We start from the raw sequence: 26964 nt of genomic DNA, 5'->3' as shown, positions 1-26964 counted from the left end.
GGTCCGCCGCTGTCACGTGGGCGGTGCCGGCGCGCCCTGCGCACCCCTTCGGCACCTCGGCGTGCGCTGAACCGCCGTAACGGTCCCAACGGCCCTAACGGCCGCGGCTGTGGCGAGGGTACCACGGAGGCAGCGGGAGCGCCCAGCCCGCCGGGCGGAGGGGCCGCAGGGAGCCGGCCGGGGGATGCGGCAGGGGCCGGGTGAGGGGCGCCGGGCGCGGGTGGGAGCGGGAGCTGTCGGCGGTGGAGAGAGGCTGGACGGAGGCCACCGCGGGGACCCCCGGCGAGGGTCTCTCAGGCTGGTGGTGGCCGCCCGGAGGAGGAGAGGGCCCTTCTCACGTAAACGGGGCTTGGTTGAGGGTCCTGACCCGAGTGACTTAGCGAAGCTTTCCCTTGGTCTGCCTGTGAATTCCCCCCTCCCCCCCCAGCTCTCTGGAAGTCTCTTCCTGCTTGGCGTAGCTTACAGTATTTTCATACAGGTTTTTTTCCTGATTCGTGGTGTTTCGGTTCATCCTTCCCTTTGTTGTCTGCTTCCTGAAGGCTGAGATCTCGCTTACTGAAAAAGCGAGGGCTCTCGACGATGTTTTTTTCCCTCACTGGGCTTTATATAAAGAATTAGTGTTTCTTCAGTTTTTAATACAGTTCTTCTAAATTAAATGTTAAAGGAGTGTTTACTTTTTTAAAGGAACTTACAGAGTTCTGATTTAAGACAGTTTAAGTGACCTCTTTCAGAAAGTATGTTGTTGTCTACTGATGAAAAATAAAATGGACTTTAATCGTTTAGCCTAGGGTTGGGGCTATGTGAACAAGACGCTAAACATCGTAAATGGAAATGTGTTTGGAGCACATTTGTTTTTTAGGAAAAACAGTGTTTGGAAGATGCAGTAATTCCTTAGAGGCTTAATATGAATGTTTTCCTTTGAATTCTTATTTCTGTATGCATCAGATTGAAATACAGGCATTGTTATAGAAAATGTATCATCCTGAGTGCTTGGCTTCAGTAAGGTCAGTAACGGCTTAGCTTAAAAAAAAAAGAAAGAAAAAGAAGGCATACTGTGATTGTAGTTACAGTTTTGTTATGGTGGGTGGATGACTGTCATCCTACTAAGAGTTTTTTTCCTATGTCTAAAACAGTCTTGTGTTCAATAGTATTCACGTGCGTGGTGGTTTTTGCTTGCTTCGATCTCTTTCAGCTGGTTACTCAAAGCAAATAGGGGGTCTAGTTGTCAGTCCTTAGATCAGCAGGGTTGTTTTCCCCTGTATTACTCATAAAAGGCATCCAAAAATAAATCATGCAGAGGTCTGAACACACAGATTTTGTCATAGAACTCTTGCCTTATGTAAGGTTTAAGGAAAGTAAGTTAAGGCACGTGATTTCAGGGAGTGCAATATCTTTTTGGTAGCAAGGAGAAAGCTGCAATAATACCACTTGGCTGTTGCATCTGATTAATGTCAATAGTATGAATTGTTTCCCTGTTCTTTCTCAATACTGAAATATGAGATTAAAAAAACCAAACATAAACTGGAGAAAACATGGGGAAGATTAGTGTTATGTCTAGGATTTGACTCTTTCTTGGTCGGCGTGTACTTAAAATTGAAAAAGGATCAAATTTGCCAGTCACTTCTTTTTGCTCTAAAGTCAGATATCCCAGCTTTTGTGTTCTCACTGCTGGTTTTAATTCCCATAGACAATTAGGAGAAATGAAGGCCTGAGCCTGCAGTTTCTTTCTGTGCTGTAGTAAGTCTGCCCAGCTAGAATAAACTGCAACATTGGAGCCTGAGGAAAGAGGGAAACAAACAAGCATGCAATTACGTTCAAATAGTCTTTACAAATAAGGGAATAATCTTTGAGGAGTTAAGTTTAGTTTTCTGTTGCAATGACAATTGGTACTGTTTTCCCTGTAGGATGTATTGTTAGGCTATTGTTCTTTCCAGCATGGCTTTGTTTAGCTGAACAATAAACTCTGTAAAACTTTATCTAAAATCATTTAACAAAACATTTTGTAAACACTGTCTTTTTTTTCTTTTTTTTTTTTAAGGCAAGGATTTATGTTTGCCTTATGTATGCCTACACCTATCACTGAGAATCAGCCTGCGCACTGTTTCTTTAGAAAGCAAACTAGTGAGAAGTTGAATGCATAGGCAGCAGTTTAGCACAGTGTTTGTGAAGGGCTTCTGTCTCTGAAAGCATGTGGCTTTTTTAAATTGTGAGCAGATCTAGATTTTTTTCCCCCTAATGTTGGTGAATGCTCTGAGTTCAATTTCTTTTTATCACAATATGCGGCCAGTTCAGTTTCCTACTGTACAAGTCATCCTTTCTTGCTTATTTTTAGCCTCACTGAAATTCAAACAATCATCTTTGTTTCTGCTCCTGTTTGTATACTGATATTGTTGAATAATTTCAAAGACGTCAAAGCAGTTAGAAGAGGTATTGTTGATACAAGCTCCCTCTGCTGGTTAGTTATGCAGTGGAAATAAAGCTATATGGTGTATAGTTATCACTGAATAATGCAGCAGACATGAAAAAGTTAAAATCAGTGACATACAGTATTTCTAAAAGCAACTATCTACGAGAACACCAAGTTTAAGCTTATGACTTTTATACTTATAAGGCTTTTAGTTACAGTTAACTTAAAATCTAGATGTTGATATGTAAGTGGCAGATACTCCTCAGAACTGCTGTTGCCATGTTGCATACAGAATCTAAACAATAGCTTGAGAGCTAATGTATTTAGACAGCTGTTTGCATACAGAATAATAACTTAATTACTTTGGACTCCATCTGGTACATTTGCTACAACATTGCACTTACAAACTTTCAGTTATGGTGCAGTCGTTGCACAGTATGTAATGTAGCAAGGTCCAGGCCCCTCATGATTATTAGGAGAAGTAAACAATCATCTTATCTCTCTTACTGATGCAGTACAGGAAGGGTGAGTGAAGGACACTGTGTTTCTCTGTGACACTGCTTGCAATGACATGACTGAAGTCTCCTAGGTCAACCTTTCGTAGTAAGGATTTGCCCGGAAGAAACTGCACACACCTTCCCCCCGTGTTCCGAAAAATGTTGTATAAGGATGAAGTTTGAGTGTGGTTGGTGTGAGAGGTCAGTAACAATTTTGCAGAGTGTCTACTCTTTTGGAAAGTGTGCAGTGTGTCTTAGCGGATGCTAAAATTAACACTGAGCTACTTTACTGACATCTCCATTTACAGTACTGTATATAAATATATGTTACCCCAATACTTTTTTCCCACTGTAGACCTTTTTTTCCCCTCTTCCTGTGGCGACTAGAACTTTTATTAGGAAAATTGGCTAAGGTTGTTAAGGAATCCATCTTTAGGGAGGAAGAAGGTGTTGCTTATGCTGAGACATTTATTTTATGTCAAAAATGGAGAATAAGTAGTTAAAAAAGCTTTCCATACACAGTTAAAGCTAAGACACAGTAGTCCATGTATAAACTCCAGCACTTTCAGGTTTGTATATTGTTTCACTCATTTAGATATAAGCATAAACAAAAATAGCTGCTGTTGCTATGGTAAAAATGTTGCAGATGAATGATGATAGGTACTCTAGCAAATGGCACCATCTAAGGACAGTAGTTAATATTTGTAGGGGAGGGGAAAAGGTTGCATGTTTGGGGAGAAACAGTACCTATTATATAAAAGAGGTGTGTTCTGTTTGGTTTTGGTTTTAAGGATTTTTGTTAACCTTTATTGGTTGCTAAACCTGGAGAGACTTCAGGATTTATTAAAGAAGCTATCCTGCCAGTGGCAGATGAATTGCATTGAAAACCTTTTAGGGAAAACTCTTGAAACAACTTTGTAGGATTGTAGTAACAGTTGAAATTGGAAATACACAGCATCATTTTAGATAAAACAGTGCTACACCTGGCAAAAATTGTAAGGTTCTTTATCTGTGGATGGAGTTCATTGTCTTCAATCTGGAAAGTCTTGTGTGCTTGAAAGCTTTTCTTTTATCTACTGGTATTGGCCCAAAGATCAGAAAGGGAGTAGCACATTTTAAACTGGTTACCTTTATAGTAGAATAGGTTCTCAGTGTGCTATAAAACTTGTTAATGTATATGTACTAGGACATTGTCTATTGAAATAACATTTTGTCTTCATGTCTTAAACTGACGATGTGTTGAAAAGAACTTCAGTGAAGAAAATATTTTTCTTAATGTCCGGTTTATGATATGTTTATGCCTTGCCAATTGTATATTATATGGGGCAAATTAAGTAGGTAAAGTCAGAAGGGACAATCACTTGGTCCGCTCAAAAGAACAAGTCATTGCTGTCTCCTTTGATTGATAGTGTCGTATGTTAAAAGATTTGCCAAAGTGAGGTAACAAACCTTAGCAGCTAACTAGCCTGAGTTTGGAACTGGACTAGAAATTAAGAAGGCTTAAATGCATTCAAATCTGTTTAGCTGTGTAGAATTTGCTGTGGTCTTGGCATCAGGTAGACTTTCAAAAGCTGTTCTACAAATACATCTATTATGAATGTGCCATCTGGAGACTTCTGGTGTTTTCAAGACCTGCTTCAAATGTGAGATGCAGAATGAAGTCAGTGTCTTGGCGAGAGGTGTGCGTATAGCGCAGAACTGGGTTTGTTGGAGCAAGGTTACAAAATTTGATAAGGAGACACGTGTGGGTTTTGCTTGTATTGGGTTTTTTTGTACATGTGACAATCAGTGTTTCTGTTTGTCACAGACAAACACTGTGACATCAGTGTTTCTGAAACTTTTTAAAAAATAATAATAATAAACCCCCTCCTCCCAAAAAGATTTGCACTGAACAACCTGTGTTTTAGGATTGACTACTGCTCTTGAATAGCTTTCTGAAGCCATGTCTTACTTAGTTTTTAAAACTATACTGACATTGGAAGCAAAGGAAAGATGCTCTCTTGTGTTCTCACTGTTTTCTCTAACTGATACCCAGGCACCATAAAGAAGAAGCCTGACTTGAAAGCAGTAAAGCAAAGAATAGGGGGATGGAATAGGACCGAAGCAAACAAGCGAAACGGAAGGAACTAAAGGTTAATGAGAGGATGGCATCTGGATAGAAACTGTATTTCTTACCCATTGAATGGTTCCTTAGCCACCCCCTTTTTTTTTTTTTTTTTTGATGGTTTGTTGTGTTTTGTATCATGTCACTGACATTCTGAGTAATTCTCTACCCTAGTGCTTTTCAGATTTCACAAAACTTGCTGATAACCCTGTAGCATGGTTCATAGATTGTCAGTGGCAGAATCCCTTCAGGGTATGAGTGGTGTTACCATTTTTATGTGCTGAAAGACTGAAGACCTAAATAAGCTCTGTGTTGACTGTTAGCTTTGTTCTTGAGCTGATGCGATTGCCCTGAGGAAACTGGGAAGATGGAGCATTGTGGAAGGATGGATGGTATACATCTGTGTTCATTGACAGATAATATCTATACCCAGCCATGTTTCCAGTTTTTGATGTGGTCCATCTTGTTTATAAGTAACAGATCATGGCAATTGTACTTAATCGCTTTTCTCTGATGTGTTTCACTGCTTAATTGTACAAACTCAATAATTTATCTCACGCTTTTGTGCTCTCACAAATAGTTTTTGACCATAAGAACAGCTTTTGATTGCATAAGACGTGGCAGATTTGGGTCATATGCTCAAATGACCCAAATCATTTGAGGTCCAGCTTTACTTTTATTTGCAGGATTCATATATGCATCAACAGCTTGTTTACATGGCATATACAAGTTATAAGACTACAAAAAAAATTCACAAGTGAAAATTTTATAAGTGAGAATTTCAACTGAAATTCCCTCTGAAAATGCCCTCAGAAATCCACTCTGCCACCAGTGGATATTTACTAGATCACAAGCTTTTAACAAATTTGCTTATAGAACAGCAGATATTCGGTTGTACTGAATACAGTTTACTTAAATATCTTGTTAAGAAAAGATGTGTTCTTCCAACGTCCTACCAGTGACTTGCTATTTGTTCACCTTAATGCATGAAAATATAGTTACATATTTCATATAAAATAGAATGTTACACTTTCAGAGACACAACATGTGTCTTTCATTTAAAGGAGATTATCTTGCTGCCTGTTAATGAAAGTGCAAAATAAACCTTTTAATAAGCTTTTGTTCTTATTACAGCAGTGTCATCTTACTTGTAGAAACGTCATGACACACAGCAGCATCATGGTGGATGTAGGAAAGTGGCCGATATTTACCTTGCTGTCACCTCAAGAAATAGCATCTATTCGTAAAGCATGTGTATTTGGTACATCAGCCAATGAAGCTATATACATAACGCACAATGATGAGGTAAGGCTGTAATAAAGTATAACATATACTCCACAATTAGCTTTTTTCAGAGGCCATTGAATACTTGTAAATTAATAGCTTCTCAAAAGCATTGTGTGAAATTTGTATATTTCAAAACATGTTGGATGTAACTTGTAATTTTTTTTTTAGTCTATTGGGGACAATATAGATGGAGTATTTAGAAAACTTACAAATGACAAAGGCCAGGATGGATTACATGCACTTTTGAAGACAGTCAGAATTGAAAAGAAGTTGTGGTAGCTTGAAATTAAGTGCAAGTACTCCAGGTATGAAGATGAGGTTATGGCTTGCTCTTTATAAACTGCTTTTAAAAGGTGGTGGTATCTTCTGCTTTCACAATTTAATGTGTTTTATAGTACAGTTCCATCAAATGAGAAGCCTAGCTTCCAGGTGTGCATTCAGACTCATCAGCTAACTTTTAAAGTGTTCTCATGCTGACTCTTGAGCTTATTAACTTCCATGAGGGAAGTCTCAGGCCCTCAAGAGTCCGTGGCAAAACTGGCTTTATGAAGATCTGGACATTACCACATTTATGCATACCTGAGTATAAATCACTTGAAATGAGTATTCCTCTGTTTTTCAGGTATTTGTTTTTGGACTGAATTGCAGTAATTGTTTGGGAACTGGAGATAATCAGAGCACAATAGTACCAAAGAAATTGGAAGCCTTATGTGGAAAGAAGATTTCCAGTCTCAGTTATGGAAGTGGACCCCATGTTGTACTTTGCACTGAAGGTAGAAAATTCACAATTAGTATAGAAACATAAGTTACAGATTTTAAGTTCCGCTTGCATGTAACAAGAATGGATTAAGGTGTAATTGTATTAACTTGTTAATTGGGTAATGTACACTAAGGGGTTCTCATTGGTCTTAAGTGGAAGTAAATGTATTCTGTAATAGGTAAAGTATGTTTCTCTTACATTTCCATTATGTTGCAACTGTATCGGTTTACTCTATCATTATGACATACTCAGTCTTACCTGTGCACTTTCACGTATTTCTACAATAAATCTAGACGTTATACTGTGATACATGTATCTAAAATAGTTGTATACAAAATATATAATTTTTTAGTGTACAGATGTCGTGATTTTAGCTGGATTCTTGTAATAGTTTCACTGTTTGTTAATGTCCATTCACTTTCATGTTGTCATTTTCTAATTTCTTAGAATTCTGTTTATCTTAACTTCCTTGGAATTTTTGGTGGTTTTTATCATAAACTTAAGTATTTTTGCAGATGGTGAAGTGTATGCTTGGGGACATAATGGTTACAGCCAACTTGGGAATGGCACAACCAATCAGGGCATTACTCCGCTTCAAGTTTGCACAAATCTGTTAGTAAAGAAAGTGGTGGAAGTAGCCTGTGGCTCTCATCATTCCATGGCGCTGTCGTTTGATGGGGATGTAAGTTGAAACCTGTTCAAATCTCTTAATCTCCTTGAAGTGAATAGTGCAGGTGACCTTGCAGGCTGAAGTTCTCTCTTTCTCTGCAATATAATTACAACATGACCTTTTCTCCTGCCTCAAACTAGGGTGTCTTTTTCTTCAGAGCAGACTTGAAAACAACTCAAAAAAAAAAAAAAAACCCACCCACAAACTCCCAACAAAAAAAAACCCCAGCCTAACCACAAAAAGAGGAGAATAAAAGCTTGGTAAACTTTTACATCTTTCATTTGTTGTATGTCTCACAGGGATGAGACCAGAAAGCTGTGCCACTTACATTTTGCACCTTATAAGCCATTCTTTCACCTGTAACATTGTTACTTGCTTGCAATTCTGTTATTGAAGGGGTATATTGAGTTGTTTGTATTCACTGGTTATCGTTTAGTCTGTTACTTGTAGTCTTCTTGGTTTCCACACTGGTACTGTGAAAGAATTTGGCTATGCGCACCTCTGAATACCTTTGTGTGTAGCTAATGAAAGAGCACTTGGTAATATCCAGGTCTGCTTTATGCTTTTTGTTTATGTGGCTTAAGGCAGTGTGTCATGGGAAACATGTACAATTAGTTTCCAGTTAGTCAGATTTCACCAGTGTATCTGATTCGAGTTGCATGTTGCTGCACGGAGGAAAGCCTGGTTTCAGCTCTACTTTAACAGAAGAGGGTTCTAATTTTAAAACCTTCCAAACAATGAAAATGGAAACTACAGTTCTTTCCATCCTGGTAATCTGACCACATCTGTGTTAGGGTTTATTATGGCATCATAGTGCAACAGCAATACAAAGTAGTAAATCAGTATTTTGAGGGTAGGAAAGAGACATTGGGTTAATTTAAGTGGTCTGTGTTATATCTGAAAGGAGAGCCTATGCTTAGGAAAGATCTTCATGTTGTCATGTTTGTCTTGGTTAAACTATAAAATTTGGTTCGTGTGTGTGAAGGCAAGGGTGTTCGTGTATTAAACTAGTGGTGCCAGCCACTGTGTGGTAGTGCCGTGATGGCCACACTGTCTCTTGTAATAAATGTAACATGCTTGAAATCTCAATGGAAGTGGGGAAGTTTCTTTGTATTTAGCACGGAGTTGGTATTTGTGGATTGATTGCCATTGTGGCTAGTTAACGTACTATAAATCTATTCCTAGCATAACTTGCAGTAGCTTAGTCTACTTGTGCTCTGAGGTTTTATCTGTACCAGAATTGGTTATTCTGAAAGTAGCAAAATGTGCTAAGTGGAGTTTTATTTATGGAAAGTTTTAGCTGCAAAAACCCTTGTGACTTGATATATCTGGAGTTTCAGAGAGGCATTGAAGTTGGAAGTATTTGTGGAAATACTTGGCATAGTTGGCTTGTATTTTTTTGGTGGCAAGGGAGGTGTTTCTTTCTAGTGACTGACTTTTGGTTTGGTGTCACAGTAAAGAGGTGCCTTCTGGCACCAAAGGATGTGCAGACTTCAGATTAGGGTATCTATCAGTGTGGTTTTACTGGCTAGCATGTCTGTGGCTGGGTATTTCCAAGAGGACAAACTTTTTAACTGGGTGAAGTGCCAGGGAATGAACTATCAGAAGCAGTTTTATGCCAAACTTGTGTGCATACACACAATAAAAATTGAAGGAACTGAAAATACAAAGCTATAAATATTTTTTTTAATAGCAAACTGCTTCCCTGTCTTCTGGACTTTTAGATGAAAGGAACCAGTATTTTTGTTTTTATTATTAGTAGCTTGCCGCTGTCAAACTTTGAATTGTCAGAGATGGTGCTTTTTTGGTAATGCCGTTGTGTAAGAAAGTTTTGTTATTGTGAAATGCTATCTGACAAAACCATCTCCTTTCATAGCTCTTGAAAAATATAAAAGAGGTATGATGGGTGTCCAGCAATAACCTGGTTTAGAGTTCTATGAAGAAAAATAAATAGCTGTAAATTGGGGAGTTCAGCTTGTCTGGGAAATGAATGACATTCTGGCTTGCATTCCTTTTTCCAACATCATGAAAGTATAAAGACAGTCCACTCACTATGCTCTTTGTCTTAGTCTGACTTATATTTAATATGGAAATTTTTTCCTTTTCCTTTTGTTTCCTCTTGTAGTCAGTTGCTCTGGTTCTGTAGCAAGAAGCTGAAAAAATGTGCTATATTCATATTTGCTAGATCAGTCCTATTGCTGTTTATAACTTTCAGCTGTTGAAAATAATTTTAAGCGTTTTATCTCATTAAATAAGATAGTTTACTCAATCTGATGTTGACTACAACAAGATTAGAATTTATTGCTATCATTACTATTATTAAGGCTTAAACTTCATTTTTTTGTTTGTTTGGTTTTATGGACAGCTGTATGCTTGGGGCTATAATAACTGTGGTCAAGTTGGATCTGGATCTACAGCAAACCAGCCAACTCCTCGTAGAGTTTCAAACTGTTTACAGTGTAAAATGGTAGTTGGCATTGCTTGTGGTCAGACCTCCTCCATGGCTGTAGTAAACAATGGTGAGGTAAGTATTGTTACCCGAATTTAGAAAGTTAATGTCTGAACATGGAGAAATGCTGACATGGAGTACTCAAGTTATAGAGTTGTATTGATAGAGTTATATGGATAACTTCTGTGAGACCAATTTAAGGAAAACTGCAATTAACTGAAGATGGTGTCTTTACGCTAAACAATCATTATTGCAAGGCTTTATTGGAACATAATTCTTACTGAGTTTTGCAACTGCAAGAATCGGAACAGTTGTATTAAGGATGTCTGTCTGCTTTATTTTAACAGATGGATAACATGTCTCATGTACGCTTTCAAAAAAATCTAATTAATTAAATAGTTAATCCATCTGCCAGAATACGCTGACTGATCCTGGTTCTTAAACACATTGCTTAATTGCCAGCAACAAAACCAAACCAAGCTTTTGAACATTCCCCTAGTATTGTGCTACTGTTCCGTTTCGTGTAAGCTTATAGTGTTGCCTTGCTTCTAGGTGTGAACTGTCACCTCAAGTTTACTACATTTCACCAAACTTCACCACCAAACTACATTTCACCAGCACAGCATTTCTTTGTGACTGGACGGACTGTGAAAGCTGTTGAGCTTTCATTGTATATGCTTTGGTCTTGATGCGTCCGCCATAACACAACTAAAGGAACTTGGAGCTAAACTGGGGACTTCACTTTAAACTAATCTAGTAGCTCATCAGCTGATTTCTTGTTTTCTTAAAAAAAAAAAAAAAGAAAAAGTAATAAGGAGAAAGGAAGGTGTAAAAGTCAACAAAAATGTTGACACTGTGGGAGAGATTTTGATGTATTGGAAGTTTATTGCAAAATTTCTAGTACTTCAAAGACAAATCTATTTTAGAATGCTTCTTGAAAAGGTAAATAAAGGATTGAAAAGTTGAATACAGTCAGTCATTGCAGTATTTTTAAAATCTTTCAGCCTTTTCTATATTGCTCTTGAAATAGTGTACAGTTTTTTAAGATGATGTACTTTTTTGATTTGTGCTTGGTACTAAGTCTTAAACGTTCTGTAGTTCTACAGAGAAGTGACTGACTTTTGTTTTCCTTTTGCAATCAGGTTTATGGCTGGGGTTACAATGGTAATGGTCAGCTAGGTCTTGGAAACAACGGCAATCAACTAACGCCATGCAGAGTGGCAGCATTACATGGTGTGTGTGTACTCCAGGTATGTCTAACGTGGAAACAAAAATGCATTCATGTTTCTAGCATCTGCTAAAACTGCATCTTCGGAATCTTAAACCACCTTCTAGATTTCAGAATTCAAATACTGAATTTTTTTAGCTCCTATAAATTATATTAGGCTTCTAAAAAGTGCAAGTGAGCTGTAAAACACTTGCTTTTGTGAATGTTCTCAGTGATTTAAAGTTAGCTAGTATAAGTAAACTATTCTATAGATTCAAATTGTATCTTTGTTACAAAGCTGAATGAATGAAATAAGCTTGGCAAAGACAAGAAATGAAGGGGAGCAAGGTGTTCAAATTAGATTCTACGTTAATATTCTAATTCACCCTTCAGAAGTGAGGGGAGAGGGAAAATAAGAGTCATGGGTGTGGGTTTGGTTGTTTGGAGGTTGGATTTTTTGATTTATGTTTTGGGGTTTTTTTTTTCCAGCTAAACAATAAAACTAAAAATTGGTGTTTCCTGGGTTTTTAGTAAAGTTCTTTGGAGTTTCATGTGATAACTTGGGTTGAATGCTTTTTGGCCATTGAACTGCAGCTCTCATAGTTTGTATAGTATTCAAAATAGCAAATTCTGGAAGTATTTCAGAATGGCAAGATGTGATGATGAATTTCACTGTTCTTTGTGTGAAGAGTCTGCAACTGAAAGCAAGTAAAGGCTAGGGAGACTTTGCAAGAGTGCAGTAAATTATTTAGGAGTAACCAATGAACACTAAATTAATGAAGTTGGGACTTTTCCAGTACTTACAGTTAATGTATTTTATGTTAGCTTTAAGTACTGAGAAATAACACGTAGTGCTAAATGAATAATGCCTGAACTAAGGTAATGTGTGTGATAATTTTGTTTCTCCTGTCTGTTTTGTTTAGTAGTAATGCTTATACATTTACTTACAGATTGCCTGTGGCTATGCGCACACACTAGCACTAACAGATGAGGGTTTGCTCTATGCCTGGGGAGCTAACACTTATGGGCAGCTGGGAACTGGCAATAAAAGTAACCAGCTAAGCCCGGTGCAGATCATGATGGAAAAAGAAAGGTAATCTTGCTGAAGCTGTTTTTGGATGGATAAGTCTGAGCATGTGTTATGCAGTCTTTAGCACTAGAAGCATGTATGTGTAGGCTTGGTGGATTGTTTTTCTATTGCTTATGTTAAAAGCATAGGAAAAGATGGTAACTTACTCTTTACTGAGTGCTTTTTGCTATCTGTAATGATTATTGAAAGTAAACGTAGTTTATATTTACCTGATACTGAAAGATAATGAATGACTGTTAGGCTATTCCAAATATGGTTCCTTTGATTACAAATTTGAAGCTATGAAAGCAGTAAGCCAAGCCTTTAAGCTGTATTGAGGCCTACATTTAATTAAAAAAAAAAAAAAAAAAAAGGAAGTGCCACCTTTGCACCTTTGTAAGAAGTGACATGTGAGGAAAAAACAATTTTCAGAAAGGCTGAGAATAGCCAACCATGAAAACAGAACTCGATTTGCAATGTTGCAGGAGTTAGGGGCACACAATGCTGCTTTTATCAGTTACCAGTTAGTAGTTTGTAGTTTCTTAGCTTCCTAGACTCATAAAAGAATAACCGTAACCCTTGTCCGCCCTCTTTCAGCACCCTTGTCGTTCTGATATTTGGGATGGCTCTTCTGCTGTTCACCTACAGACTTAGACATCAGTCCTTTTCTCTGGGCCCATGTGTATACCTGTAGATTAATGTACCTCAGTTTGGAAACCTCTTAGTCTATAAATCCCTTAACCTGTAAATCTCTTAACTTGTAATCTCCTCTTAACTAGGAAACACTTGTGGTCAGTTTTTGTTCTCCATTTCTGAACTGTCTTTCTGGGAAGTCATTCCTGTTTCTCACACTTAACATTAAATGAAAAGTTGCACAGTACTGCGATTATTCAGGAGTTTAAAAAATGGGTGGGGGGAAAGAAGAAAGGAACCATCACAATAGGTGAGGCTGGCTTGTCTGTGAAGGAACTGACATCACCCAAGCAAAATAAAATATTCTTCAAAAAAGCACTGGAAGATAAATGTGTATGCTTGCAAATAGATCAACTTTGTTTTCTTAGTGATTTATTTCTTGAGTGAACTAAGGGGAACTGTTGCATTTAGAACTGTATGTGAACTCAAGCATGGAATTATAATAAAACTGTCATTTGTTCAACGACTAAAGGAGGGAGAAAATATTGTAGAACTTCTGCTTGGAATCTAAGGGAGAGATAAGTCACTTGAACTTACTCATCTTGCTTGACTTGGCTCCCTTGGAAACAGAGCTGTAAGTGCCTGAGCTGTCATTTCCCATTAAGCATATTACTGCTGCTTCTCCTGGTCTTTTCATTTATATACCTCTTTTGTCATTTATATGTAATGCTGGTGTATAGTTATTCTAAAAATAAGAATTTATTCTGCTAAGGAAAGAAAGTTTGGGAAAGGAAGCAGTTTAGGTGGATAGCTATGATGCACAATAAGTTGTCCCTAAAATAATTACTTTATGATGCCTCATATAGAGGTGCTGAAAGATCTCGATGTTGCATAGAGGTTCAGAAGTTGATAATGGTGTAAAAGGACCCATTAGTCTTTTATCTGCCAAAAACTGTTGATACAAATACTGAAAGTGATTGTATATTCTTTCTGTGTTTTATCTTGAAATAATTTTTGCACTTAAAAATGCGGACTTCATGCTAAAAAAGCTTTTTGCCTAAAAGGCTAACTCTTTGTGGATATTGTTCTGTAAAAAAAATAAACATTTTGATATGCATATTCTTAGACTGCTCGGAAAGACATTTATTTGTCCCCGTTGGTCTGTTTCTGGCACAAAAGCATCAAATCCTCTGATGCATTTTTAGTGTGGAGAAAAAACAGGAAAACGTAGCGTTTATTTTGAACTAGCACTGGAACTAACCATGGCTCTTCAAGAATGTGGAGTTAATTGCGTGTATTCACCTCTCCTCAAATGAAGCACTGTCCATGTTCCGCAATGAATCTCAGGGTTGAGGAAAGGAAACTATTAGCAAAATAAGAAGTCAGAAATACAGGCAGTACATCAGATGTCTGCCTACATCAAAAAACAGATTAAAGGTGAGGCAGAAGAGTTTCTTAATAAAGAATTTATTGAAAAATACATAGGATCTTAATCTCAAAATGAGAGAAATTTTGCAACATCTGTTTGAAAGAAGTTCTGAAAAATGCTCTGCAAAAATCTTGGTAGTATAACTTTCCTGCCTGTTCCCTGACTGGAAGTTTCATAAGCTCCATAAGCATTTCTTCTTGAGAATAGTTGTCTGATGTGCATTGGTTTTAAAGGGGAAAACAAAAACTTTGTTTTGCTTCATCCTTTTCCCATGGTAGTGGAAGAAAAGCAGGAATGTCAACTGATGAGAATGACATAATTAAAGCAATATCATCTTACGACAAAATCTACAAGCAACCTGAAAATGTTATTGCAGTTTTTAACTGTTGATCCATTCAAACAGTATCACATTCATGCAAGACAAAGAAAAACATACAGGAGTATAGAGGCATAGTTTGTTTGGCTGTTATTTTGGTGAGGCATTTGGAAAGTCCTGTACTTTAAGAAGATTCCGTACCTGTAAGTATCTTACAAGGTTTATTCTGTTTCAGGGTTGTGGAGATTGCAGCCTGCCACTCTGCTCACACGTCAGCTGCCAAGACCCAGAGCGGCCAGGTGTACATGTGGGGCCAATGCCGTGGGCAGTCAGTGATCTTTCCCCACCTCACTCACTTTTCCTGTACTGACGATGTGTTTGCTTGCTTTGCTACCCCTGCGGTTATGTGGCGTCTTCTATCAGTAGGTGAGAACAAGCTGCGAGATGACAGCCAGTGCTGTAGTCTCTGTGTGCGTTTGTAGTGCTTAGTACAGGATACCACTTTTGTAGCAAGGTGGTTTCTGCTTTGAGGAGAAACCTCAAGCCATTAAAACTCTCTCTTTTAGCTAGGTTTTTTCTTCTCAAGAAAGCACTCTACTTCAGCCGTTAAGGATCCAGAATAGGGTTAACAAGATTGATTGTTTGCCAGTACACATCTGGAGAGAACCCTGTTTTACCATTGTACTCTGACTATTGTGTATTTCCTACATTTGTATTGTTTGAGCTCCAGCTCAGGACTGGGAAGGACTCCTGGATCATTAAACATAACTTTTTTCTCTTGAAACTATTCCTACTTGGAAGACTGCTCCTGTTGCTTGTTACTTTGGTATCTAACAACTTTGAATTATAAGTGTTGTCTCTAGCTTTCCCTCCTTTGTATTTACCCTTTCAACATGAATATGAAGGAGCGAATCTCTCTCCTATGTTTCATGTTAGGAAAGTAAAGTAACAGAATTCCCAGTTTTCATTCTGTGAGATCATTTCACAGAATCATAGAATAGTTTGGGTTGGAAGGTACCTTTAAGGGTCATCTAGTCCAACCCTCTGCAATGAGCAGGGACGATATCAACTAGATCTGGTTGCTTAGAGCCCCGTCCAACCTGACCTTGAACGTTTCCAGGGACAGGGCATCTACCATGTCCTTAGCATAGCTTCTAGGAGGATCTGTTCCATGATCTTCCCAGGCATGGAGGTGATGCTGACAGGTCGGTCTTTCCCAGCATCCTCCTTCCTACCCTTTTTAAAATGGTGCAATGTTTCCCTTTTTCCAGTCACCAGGGATTTCACCTGACTGCCATGACTTTTCAAATGTCATGAAGAGCGACTTGGCAGCTACGTCAGCCAATTCCCTTAGGACTCTGGGATGCATCTCATCAGGTCCCATAGATTTCTGTGTGTTCAGATTCCTCAGGTGGTCATGAGCCTGATCTTCTCTTACAGTGGGAGGGACTTTGCTTCCCCAGCGCCCGTCTTGCGGTCCATCGACTTGAGAGGTGTGGGGAGAGAGGTTGCCAGTGAAGACTGATGCAGAAAAGCTGTTGAGTACATCAGCCTTCTCCTCGTCCATTTCTCTCAACTGGATTTAGTTTGACTTTCCCCAAAGACAGGCAGACTTGTAAATAATAGTCCCAGAATGATAAGACTCTAATATAATTGTTTTCTCTGTAGGAACTCTCCTCTTATACTGCCTTGGATTACACTTTGGGATGCAGTCTCTATAAGCCCAAGCATTTCTTCTTGATTATGTTTGATTGACATGCTGCTAATTCTTATTTGACCCCAAATATGCTATAAAGTGCTTAGCTTGGACTTAGCTTTCACTTCCTTGAAAACACAAAAGTGTTTTCATCTTAGATCTGCCACTTCAGTTATCGAGATCATTTAGGATCGTTTAGGACAACAGATCCTAATTTTGTTAGTCCCTGTACAAAATTCATTTTGTGGAGGGATCACATCCTAAGTAACCTTTCTCCAGACTCAAGCTTTATCTTTTCATGTGGCTTGTCCTAACCCAGCTTTTCCATCTTAACTTCTCACTTAGCATGTTATCACATTACAAAGGTCCAGATAATAGCATCTCGTCTAGAGAGGAAATCTGAATAGTTTTGCTAAAGAGAGAGAAGATTAGCTTGGAGTTATCTGCTTCTGGGTAAATCCAAGTCTTGTTTTATCCCACTTCTCACTTTCTCCATTCTCTAATCCTCTGCGATATGTGTTAGTCTTACCCTCTGTAGAGGTCTGATGATTGTCCAGGTCAGTTGCCTTTTGCTGATGGTGAAGGCTGTTTAAATGACATCTCCCCATTTTCACTACTTTACAAGTTCCTGATTTTTATGAAGTATTCCCAGACTGAGTATAACAAGGTATTTAAATTTTGTTTCTGGTTCCTGTATTTTAATTCCTCTTAGCCTTTGGGGGTTCTTCCTCTCTTATTCTGATAATCCTACTTTTGGGGGAATTTTTCTCCATTTTCCATAAGCATTTTTTTCTTTCCTCACCTTTTTTTATTGATATAGGTTTAAAAAAAACCCAACTTTTTTTTTTATGGTGCTGCAGTTTTTTTTTTTTTCCCTTAGTGAGAGTTAATTCTGTGTAAAGGTTATTGTTCTACTTCCAGTTATGATGGCTCTGCCAAAAAAATGAATTGGTGACTCAGGATTGGCTGTGGCAAAGCACAAATCTGCAGCCTTTTTTGAGGAATGAACTGAAGGTATTTGGAGTGAAAGTTGATCTACTGCATAGCTTAAGCTAAGCTGATGGCCTAGAAAAAGAATCACATGAGCAAATGGAGGGGGATTGGAGCATGGTTTAGCTAACCCTAATGGCGGAGAATAATTTGTGGATTGTATATTGTGTGAGCTGGTGCAGGCAGGGCGCAGGAACAGCCATAAAACCATGGATGAAATGCAAAGAGTAAATTTTTTTCATTATCTCACCAACTGGGGATACCTGAAGCAGCACCCAGGCAGAGGCACACAGGTGGGGATGCAGGCAGCACAGAGCATGATCCATGCTAGAGGATCCCCGAACCTGCTGTTTTCACCTGGTTACCAGGGATTCATGCAGACCTAGTTTACCACTGTGCTTTGATCTTTCCTACAGCAGGGTGGGAATCTCAAGCATGTTCAATAGGGTGCCTCTAAGTCTATCAAAGGCCTATGTTGTCTAAACACAGGTGTTCTACTTGTTCAACACACAAGGCTAAACAACAATTAGTATGATGTGTGTGTTTTTCTACACCACAGCTGCAAATCACCTGAGCATGTTTGCAGTCCTCCTCGCCAGTCTTCCATTATTTCCTTACATATATGGATGAACAATAGGTAGTTCTGTGGGACACAGATCATATCCCATTATAGTGTAAATACACTTACTTTTTCTTTTTCATACTTTGCAGCTTATAAGCCATGTGTTTTGAAACACACCTTTAAGATGCAACAACAGAAGCTTCAAATAGTGGGTTAAATTAGGCTTTCTAAAACTTCAGAGTTCTTACTTTACCACAAGCCTTAGCCAGCTGGCGCTGCAACTCTTGTATGATTTCTAGAGACACAGAATGGGACCTCTGTGGGACCAGTGCTATAGGCCTTAATAGAAAGAACTGCCAAAGAGCTTTAGTCCACTTCCAAATTGCTAGAGTCCTGTGTCCTTGGTTGTACCAAGAACACAGTATCTACTGTCTTTCTTCAACAGCACTGCTTTTGGATTTTCTATTGTCATAACTGACAAAGGAGTTTAATGTTGTCAGTGATAGTTCATGTTAGTGAGCCCTGGCAGAGACCTTAACAGACAACCTGCAGGCTACATCCAATCTGCCAGCACAAACAAGTGACCAATTGGTGACACGTTTTCTTACTATTTAGGCCCAGATCACACCGTGTCTCAATTGAGTTGCAGGTGATGCTGTAGACTCCCATTACCACCAGTTTGCAGGTTGCAGAACTGAGCCGATCCAGCACTAGCTGCCAGGAGGCTGGCAATTTCATGGGTGGTACCCAGGAGGAGAATGAGAGAGGAAGTTCTCCAGGTGCTTTTCTTGCTGCTGTGCTACCTCTGTGTAATGAGCTGGAATGGGAACTGCTAACCTCTGCTGCCTGTAGTTGTTGTGGAGCAGTCCTTGCCAACAGGAAATGGTATTGGATTAATTCCTTCTTTCCATTTTACTGCTTAAGCCAATGGAGCCCTGATACTGACCTATTTTATTTGACATGCTCTTAGTTGAGCTGCTAGCTTTAGTTAGTGATGTGTGCATTCTGTTTGAGATACTTAACATGTTTGTTTTAAAATTGTTTCTGTAGAGCATGAAGACTTTTTAACAGTAGCGGAATCTCTGAAGAAAGAGTTTGACAGCCTAGAAACCTCGGACCTAAAGTTTCGTGTGGATGGAAAATACATCCATGTCCACAAAGCTGTTCTGAAAATCAGGTAGTTGTCACGTCTCACGGTTCTTGTTTATACAGAATAACCTTTTAGTATTGTGTGCAAGGGAGGGGGGCAAAGTAAGGGATAGGGAGGGACCCGTAAACCTGTAGCATGTATGTACCAACAATCACTTTAAATGAAGTGATTGTAAAGGGAGTTGAATCAAAACTCTGTCTTAAAATGGTCCATATTCAGTTTTCACTAAGCCTGTTTGTTGTTTCCAGGATAATAAATTCTGTTAAATTTGTCTGATTGCAGTGTATACGCATACGTTTCTGTAGCATAGATCAAAATAAGAGTTTTATCTTGATGCACAACTGTAAAAATGCCCACACTATTAGGAAACAAAGTGTGGACCACTGGCTGTGCTGGGGTGTGGTAAAATATGTGTGAACATCGCAGTGTGTACCAAATACGCATTTCAGGGGGACTGTAATATAACATTCATGTGTACATATGATGGTGTTCGAGATAGTGTCTTTGTCTCTTAGGTGTGAACACTTCAGAACCATGTTCCAGTCATACTGGAATGAGGATATGAAGGAAGTGATAGAAATAGACCAGTTTTCTTATCCTGTGTATCGTGCCTTTCTTGAGTACTTGTATACAGACAGCGTTGACCTTCCACCTGAAGACGCAATAGGTACTGCTTATCGTCCAATTCTGTTAGAAAGCAGCATCCAGAAAAACTGAGACAGAGGATGCAGAATAAATGTATTAACGTAGGCTTCTAAGTCTAGCCTACAATGCATTTTACTGGTGGTTAATTAATCTGTCTTTAAAATACTGTTGTAGCAAACGTACTACAGCAAAAGTGTTGCATATTTAGAAATAAACTATGAGCAGTTTTTTCAAGGTTGGGAGAGAAACTATTTCTCTGGGTTAAAATACTTGCATATTTTACTAAATTGAGTCAATTATTGTTTAGGATAATATGAAAGAATCTCAATAGATCTAACAGGAAACTTGGACAGCGGAGCAAAGAGCAAGTTGTAATTCAAGCATAGATTTTTATAACAGTAGCTTTTTGCGCATGTTGTGGTGCCTGTTTTGTGACAGTTCTACTGCAAGCAGTTAGGTATGCAAATCAGTCAAACAGCTTGCGTATTTACAGAGATTAACAGGAGTGTGGCTTGAGGTAATAAAAGGCCTTTCTTCCTGTGTAATGGTAAAATAATTTTTTCTGAATAGTGACCTACTTGCAAAAAGCATGTTGTAGACATATAGAGCATTGCATAGAGACTACAGATGCAACTGTACCCCAGGAGCATAAACTGTTGTTGAAAGAGCAGAGATAGTTACAACGGACTAACACAATGGCACTTTAATTGCAGGGCTTTTGGATTTGGCTACTTCGTACTGTGAAAATAGACTGAAAAAACTGTGTCAACACATCATCAAGAGAGGAATTACTGTGGAAAACGCATTTTCATTGCTCTCTGCTGCTGTCAGATATGATGCAGAGGTAAACTTCTAAACTTCAGTCTCTTAAATAGGTGGCTGCTTTCTGACTTAAACTATGGAGAAAAGCAGCCAGTTGTATTTTCGTATAAACTCTCTCTCACTTACTACCAGATAATACTATTTGACATTTTCAGAATTTGAGAATGCTGGAGTTACAAAAACTGTATTTGTGATGAGAGATGTATTATTTTATTTTTTTCTTTTCATAAACCAGCACTGGGAAGGTGAACTAGTACACAGATATCAAAACATGACTTAAGTCCCAGGCTGAGGCTCGGTATCTGTAAATGCTTGCATTTCTTAATTTCATGGTAAAAGGTAATGACACTGTGCCAAGTTTCATGAATTACTATTTTGTAGGGGAGAGGGAAACTATAACAAAAAATTTCTGGAGATAAAACCACTAACTCTGAAACAAGGGAAAGGTTTAAATACAAAACAAAAGACATAACATTATGAAAATCAGACTTGTAAGCTTTAAGTTACTTATTTGCAAGGTTGCGTGGTGTGTGTGTGATGTCATATGGTGGTAGGTTTGGGGACTGAGTGCATTTGGGTTTTTTTTGGTTGGCAGGGTGGGTTTTTTGGTTGGCTTTTTTGTTTGTTTATTTTGTTTAGCTACAGTCAGTCTTTCGGTCTCCATGGTATGCTAATGAAATATCAGGATAAGAACTACTGTATGGGCCTAATAAAATTTGAACACAGAGAAACACTGTGTGAAAAGGGGGGAAGGCTAGCAAAACTTCCCTACTGCGTAATGTCTGATTTCACTACTAGATCACTAACATGCTGCTTTGTGAACTAATTGGGAAGTATTCCTGGGCTTGCTTCGGCTCTCTGTGTTCAGCATAGTATCTATGCATCGTGTTTGCAACTGGTTAGTTTTTAACTTGCTACTTATGCTTATAAAGCAGTTTCGGTACTCAGTAAATCAACTCATTGCTTTTTCTTGTACTTAATATTCAGCAATTGGCATGCAGATGCCCTAATTTATTTCAGAACCTTGTCACGTGTTGCTTGTTTGATATACCTTACCCAAAGGGCTGTGTTACAGTCTGAATTGTGGCTTCAGCTCTACTGTGAATAACAATTTCTTTGGTGGAAGTTCATGGAAGATAGAAAGACTTCCATATTTTAGCTTTGAAAGATTGTTAGCAGGATGGGTCTTCAGTGTGTGATTTATTCCACTTGTAAAGGTTAGAAAAAACCCAGTTACTACGCCTTGGCTGTACCTCACTAGCTAAATGAAGTTAGAAGTAAAGTTCAAACAGTAGGCCTAAGTGCTACATCAGGGAAAGAGTGGGTGACACTGAGGGGTTGAGTTTGAGTAGAAAGTGATTTTTACGTGCAGTAATGTTAGATGGGGGCTTGAAATTGCTTGGGTGATGTAGTTTCTTCAAGGGACTGTACATCTGGAAGACAACGGTTAAAAGAAGCTGCTTCACTAATTTAAAATACCTCCATGACCTGAAACTCTCCTGTACTTTCATTTGGTGACTGAGTGAATTGAAGTGGCTGGAATTAGGTCAGGTCTGGCTTCTTATAGTAGCTTTTAAAATAATATTTGGATGTACGTTGTGCCTTTATTCACTTAAGTCTATATTAAGTACAGTTTGCTGGGGTGCATCCATCTGCAAATGAAATTCAGCCTTTTTTAATACAGAACTTTAAATTTTCCAAAGTTACTTACTAATACTACAGTATTTATGTTTATTGTATGCTTCTGTTGCATTGACTTGGAAAATGAATTTTTTAATAAAGCAGTGCAAAATATTGTAATGTGTATGATGTAATTTTGTTTAAAATGCTAGTTCATTCTGTTATTTAAAAAAAAACAAACAAACCCTCAGTGTTCAGTTCTAATAAGCTTGTCTTTTTTCGTTGCACAGATGCCACACAAGTCAAGATCTGCAGCTTCAGAATGCCTGGTTTTAGGCCAGGATATATTTTTATATTATTATTGTGTCAAGAACACTCACTGGCACACAGTTGCCGTAGCTTTCAGTATTGACCTTAAGTGAAAACATGAGTATTAGTTAGTCTTTCATACCTCCTGTGGCTTAAAGAGCTCTGCACATTTGTTATGCCTTACTGCAGTGCCCAGTCTGCTGCACAGCTAAGGAAGGGTGTGTTCTCATGTATAAAGTACTAGTTCTACACATTTATAACATAATGAAGAAATTAGAACAGGGTGGGGAGTTGCTATTTTGTAAGGGCTGCAGCACCCTCCTTATAGCATCTTAGATCTGCACCACGAAGAGTAGATTTCCTCCTCAGAAGAGGAGTTGGAAACAATCTGAGTGGGAAGCGTTCTGTGGTCATCCTTATATTGACAATGACTGTCTCTTGTTTTTTTTAGACATCCTTTCTGTCTGACATCATGCGGGTGCAATGATGGTTGTCTGTGAGGCTTTTCTAATCCATAAATAGAAGGCACTTCCAAGTAGACTCAAATATCCAGAACCCTGCTTTCTGCAAGATTTGTTGTGCTGTATTGTGTCACTGTACTTCTTTTGAATCAGTTTTGGGATATCTGTGAAATACTTTGTAACACGAGTCTGGTTTTAATGCACAAAAAGGCCTTCTGCCTAAAGTGTGCCTTGAAGCTATCCAGTTGGTATATGCTTGCATTGAGTCTGGTGACATGTAATTTTGAGGCTTTAGTTAAGCCCTTAACTAAGCAGGAAGTCAAGCAACCTTACATATAGATTTGAGCTTGTATTATGAAATGGAAGAGTTGAATTTTCTTAATCCACAGTCTTGGTTATATATGATTACACCAAGGCCTCCTACCTGTATTGGATTTTAATAGTCAGCGGATGCAGATGAAAATCTTCAAGTGGGAAAACTCTCAAAATATATATTGTTCAGAACAGCTGATTTTTGTGACTGCAGCTATATAGTGAGAACCCAATTATAGTTACTTTTCCCTTTGTAACCATATGGGTAGAATTACTATTTTCCGTTGCATTTACATAATGACTGTGGGGAAAAATATTGAGAGACACTGGGTTAATGTGTTTGTCTAATTCTCTGCAAAATTAAAGTATATACAGGCATTTTTGCCTGAGTGTAACTTTCTACAATGGATGCGAAAATAATAAGATTTTTTGTTTGTTTGTTTCTGTTTAGGACTTAGAGGAATTCTGCTTTAAGTTTTGTGTCAATCATTTGACGGAAGTGACACAAACTACAGCATTTTGGCAAATGGATGGTCCCCTGCTGAAGGAATTCATTGCTAAAGCCAGTAAATGTGGAGCCTTTAAAAACTGAAGTGAGGCTGTAAGTTACGGGTCTCTGTAGGGTTTTTTTGCAGTTGTAACAGGATGTCCTAATTGTACGGGTAAAAGCAAGTGTTACCTGACCTCTTGTACCAGAAGATGTGAAAGGCACAGTAAAAACAAATGATTTCTGTGCTCAAGAATGAACTGTTGTAAAAATGTCAAGCAAAGTACTCATTTGCATTTAGCAAACCTGGATGGTGGAACCAGCTGAAGATTGCAGGCGGAGAGAGGAAACACTGCGATGTGCAAAAAATGCCAGTCGGTGTTATGGACTTACCTTTTTAGCCTAGAAAATCTCAGTTCTAGCACCATCTATTAATATTTTCAGTTTACTTCGTGGGGTTGGAGAATAGTCTGACCTGAGCCACTGAATGATGTCACTTAAATCATTAACTCCCTGGGATTATAGGGAAGCAAATGGCATGCATATCTTTTACTGCATTTGCATGATTGTGAATGAATTTGCCGTTTGCTGTGTATAATTAACCAAGTGTATCCAGTGCTTAGAAAAGTGTGCAAAAATAATATATCCTCAAAGCCTGTGCAAGTGACTTTGAAGAAAGGGGTAATTAGCAAATCTAATTGGAAGTAAATCTCTGTATTTGGCTATACCTTAATATAAGTTGTAATGTTGTCCCGGGTGGAGTCATGCACTTCACTCATAAGAGAGAAGCAACAATTTACTTTATTGGTACAAACCAGCAAGTTAACACAGTGCCATGGTAAATGGGTCAGTGGTTGAACAAGACTGGATGGCAAGGTACACTTGGTTATTTACTGCATAGAAGCCAGGGTCAGACAGTCTGTCAGGGAGACCCTCCCGTTGAGTCGTGGGGTTCAGAAAGGACCCCCTTGGTTTCTAAACTCTTCTCAGAGAGGAGTCGAGGTGCGGCTGGATCCACTCCTAGTCCCAGACTTGACCAACAGTTTATGTCTAAAGGATTATATACGTGCAATCAGCTCTTTATATCACTTAGCTAAGATTTCAAAGTTTAGCATGCTATTAATCACTTACAGATTATCTGACACAATAAGGATTCTCTCAACCTCAAGGAGTAACCTTGAGATGTGTCCCTGCTCAAGGGGGATCCTGGCGTGCAGCCTGTTGCCCTGCGGGAGAGCTCAAAGGGCCCTTGGGCTGTTCACTATTTATGGGATAAGACGATTGACTCATAGTCATATTTTCATACTGACTGTAGAAGTTAGTTTTGTCCAAATTTGGCTTGAGTCAGACGTTGACCAGCACTGTGCTTAGGTGGGCGTATTGCCATAAATTAACCCTTGGCTATTGTCTCCCCTGAATCCACTTTGAGAGAGGTGCATCCATCACAACCAGATGCATCCATCATGACCACCACCAGTGGTTATGGCTAGCGCAAGGTTATGGGAAATGTCAGGTTGGGGGTGGGGAGGTAGCACACAATCACACTCCACCCCGTGACTATAGTCACAGAATGGTGGTACGATCACCTCTTGCCTCTGTGCCATAAATAGTGTATTGATAATTTATGTGCTTACAGATCCACAGCAAGTAGATAGGGAAGTATTGCTATTTGCTCTGTATTAGTTTGTATGTTTTGGGTGGTTGGAGTTTGGGTTATTTGTCTTATCATGTAACAAACCTTTATATACAATATAATTATAAGCAATAAACATATTAAAGTCAGAGTTAGTAAAATCGCAACTGGGTGAAGCATAAGATTAAACACTCCCGTTGCTGTTGGTGACCATCCAAGAAGAGTTTCCCACCAATGGTGTTCTCCACCCTTCTTCACTCTTTCCAAGACGTGGTGTATCTCTTCTGTATCATGATGAATGGTGATTAGAGTTTTGTGTCCGTGGTTTTGGACATGTTCTAGCAGTTGACACAGGTCATCGTGTTGTAGTAGTTTCTTCACCAATGTAAGATTCATTCTGAAGGGAGTATGCAATAAATCTTAACTCAGTGTATAATTTGATTGTAACAATTGGTAAGACATAACAGGAGATGAATAATTAAAGTCGCATCCCATAATTTTAGTAAAGTTACAAATATTTGAGTGATTGCTTATATCTACAGCAAAGTTATCTTACCAATATAAAATCACAGAGGGTTCTCATACAAACACATCCTTTTCCAATGTACACAAGTACAGTTTCAGGGGTTTCATTGGGATGTATTTCAAAATGACAAACATTTTGTTCATTGCCAAGGCAAATGTCTTGGGTTTTGGTGGTGTTACTCTCACAAATAAATCCTTGTTGTTCCTGTACAACGCATGTGGCAACATCAACAATTTACCATTTGTTTCCATTTTGTTGGGCCCACGCTCTATGTTGGGATGGATATAGTTCCATGGTGATTTAATCCTAGCACAATGATCAGGAATGTGGTATATACCAAAGCATGGCATATGGTTAAGACAAAAGCTGTGGTCTTACTGTTGATGGGTTCATAAGTGAAACTGACTGAATACCACTAGGCCTGGAATTCTTTCTCAAATTCAGTTGCATTATCCCAAATTGCCTTTCAAATTTCAGTGGGTAAGGTGCCTTCTTCAGCTTCTCTTATAATTGCTGCTGCCGTAGATTGCATCCGCAGCTGAGCTTGGATACAACTAAGAGCTAGAGAAGCATTATTTTGGGCTGCATCCACGATCAATTGGTGGTTCCTTTCATTAATTCTTTTCCATTGAAGCAATAGATCAAATAAGAGCCATTGGTTAGTTCCCAATGCTAATAGAGAAGACCGTAATGGGTGTTCTGATTTGTTTAAGTCACTTGTTGTGCCTAGTTTATTTATGAGTACTTCAGCATCTATACTATTTAAGACTCCTAATCCTGTCCCTATAGTACCAATCACATCTCTCCTTGTTTGTCTTCGAGAGGTGAGGGTTCACCCATGTAACCATGCTAACCATCCTGCATAGGACATACTTAGGAATGGTGAAACAGGTCAGTTTGATTATAGATATATTGATTTGCAT

The 26964-nt window shown here is 38.6% G+C and overlaps 1 protein-coding gene and 1 pseudogene across 3 annotated transcripts; one reads left to right on the top strand and one right to left on the bottom strand.

Moving 5' to 3' along the window:
* Positions 1 to 26269, top strand: RCBTB1 (RCC1 and BTB domain containing protein 1). Of its 3 annotated transcripts, none has more exons than XM_074565974.1 (12): positions 1 to 200; positions 6143 to 6313; positions 6918 to 7068; positions 7571 to 7737; positions 10091 to 10249; positions 11317 to 11424; positions 12332 to 12474; positions 15064 to 15254; positions 19127 to 19253; positions 19742 to 19893; positions 20585 to 20715; positions 23847 to 26269. In XM_074565974.1, the coding sequence occupies exons 2-12, from the start codon at positions 6170 to 6172 to the stop codon at positions 23985 to 23987; spliced, it is 1614 nt and encodes a 537-aa protein (XP_074422075.1). In that variant the 5' UTR covers positions 1 to 200; positions 6143 to 6169; the 3' UTR covers positions 23988 to 26269. The 3 variants fall into 3 exon arrangements, with proteins under 3 accessions (XP_074422075.1, XP_074422095.1, XP_074422085.1); XM_074565994.1 differs by having other exon boundaries at positions 4 to 200; positions 6163 to 6313; XM_074565984.1 differs by lacking the exon at positions 1 to 200 and adding an exon at positions 5019 to 5036.
* LOC141737628 (uncharacterized) lies at positions 25513 to 26964 on the bottom strand (annotated as a pseudogene).

The sequence above is a fragment of the Larus michahellis genome, chromosome 1 (assembly GCF_964199755.1).
Source record: "Larus michahellis chromosome 1, bLarMic1.1, whole genome shotgun sequence".
NCBI lineage: Eukaryota > Metazoa > Chordata > Aves > Charadriiformes > Laridae > Larus > Larus michahellis.
Note: the sequence above shows the minus strand (reverse complement) of the source record. Positions and strands in the feature narration are given on the sequence as shown.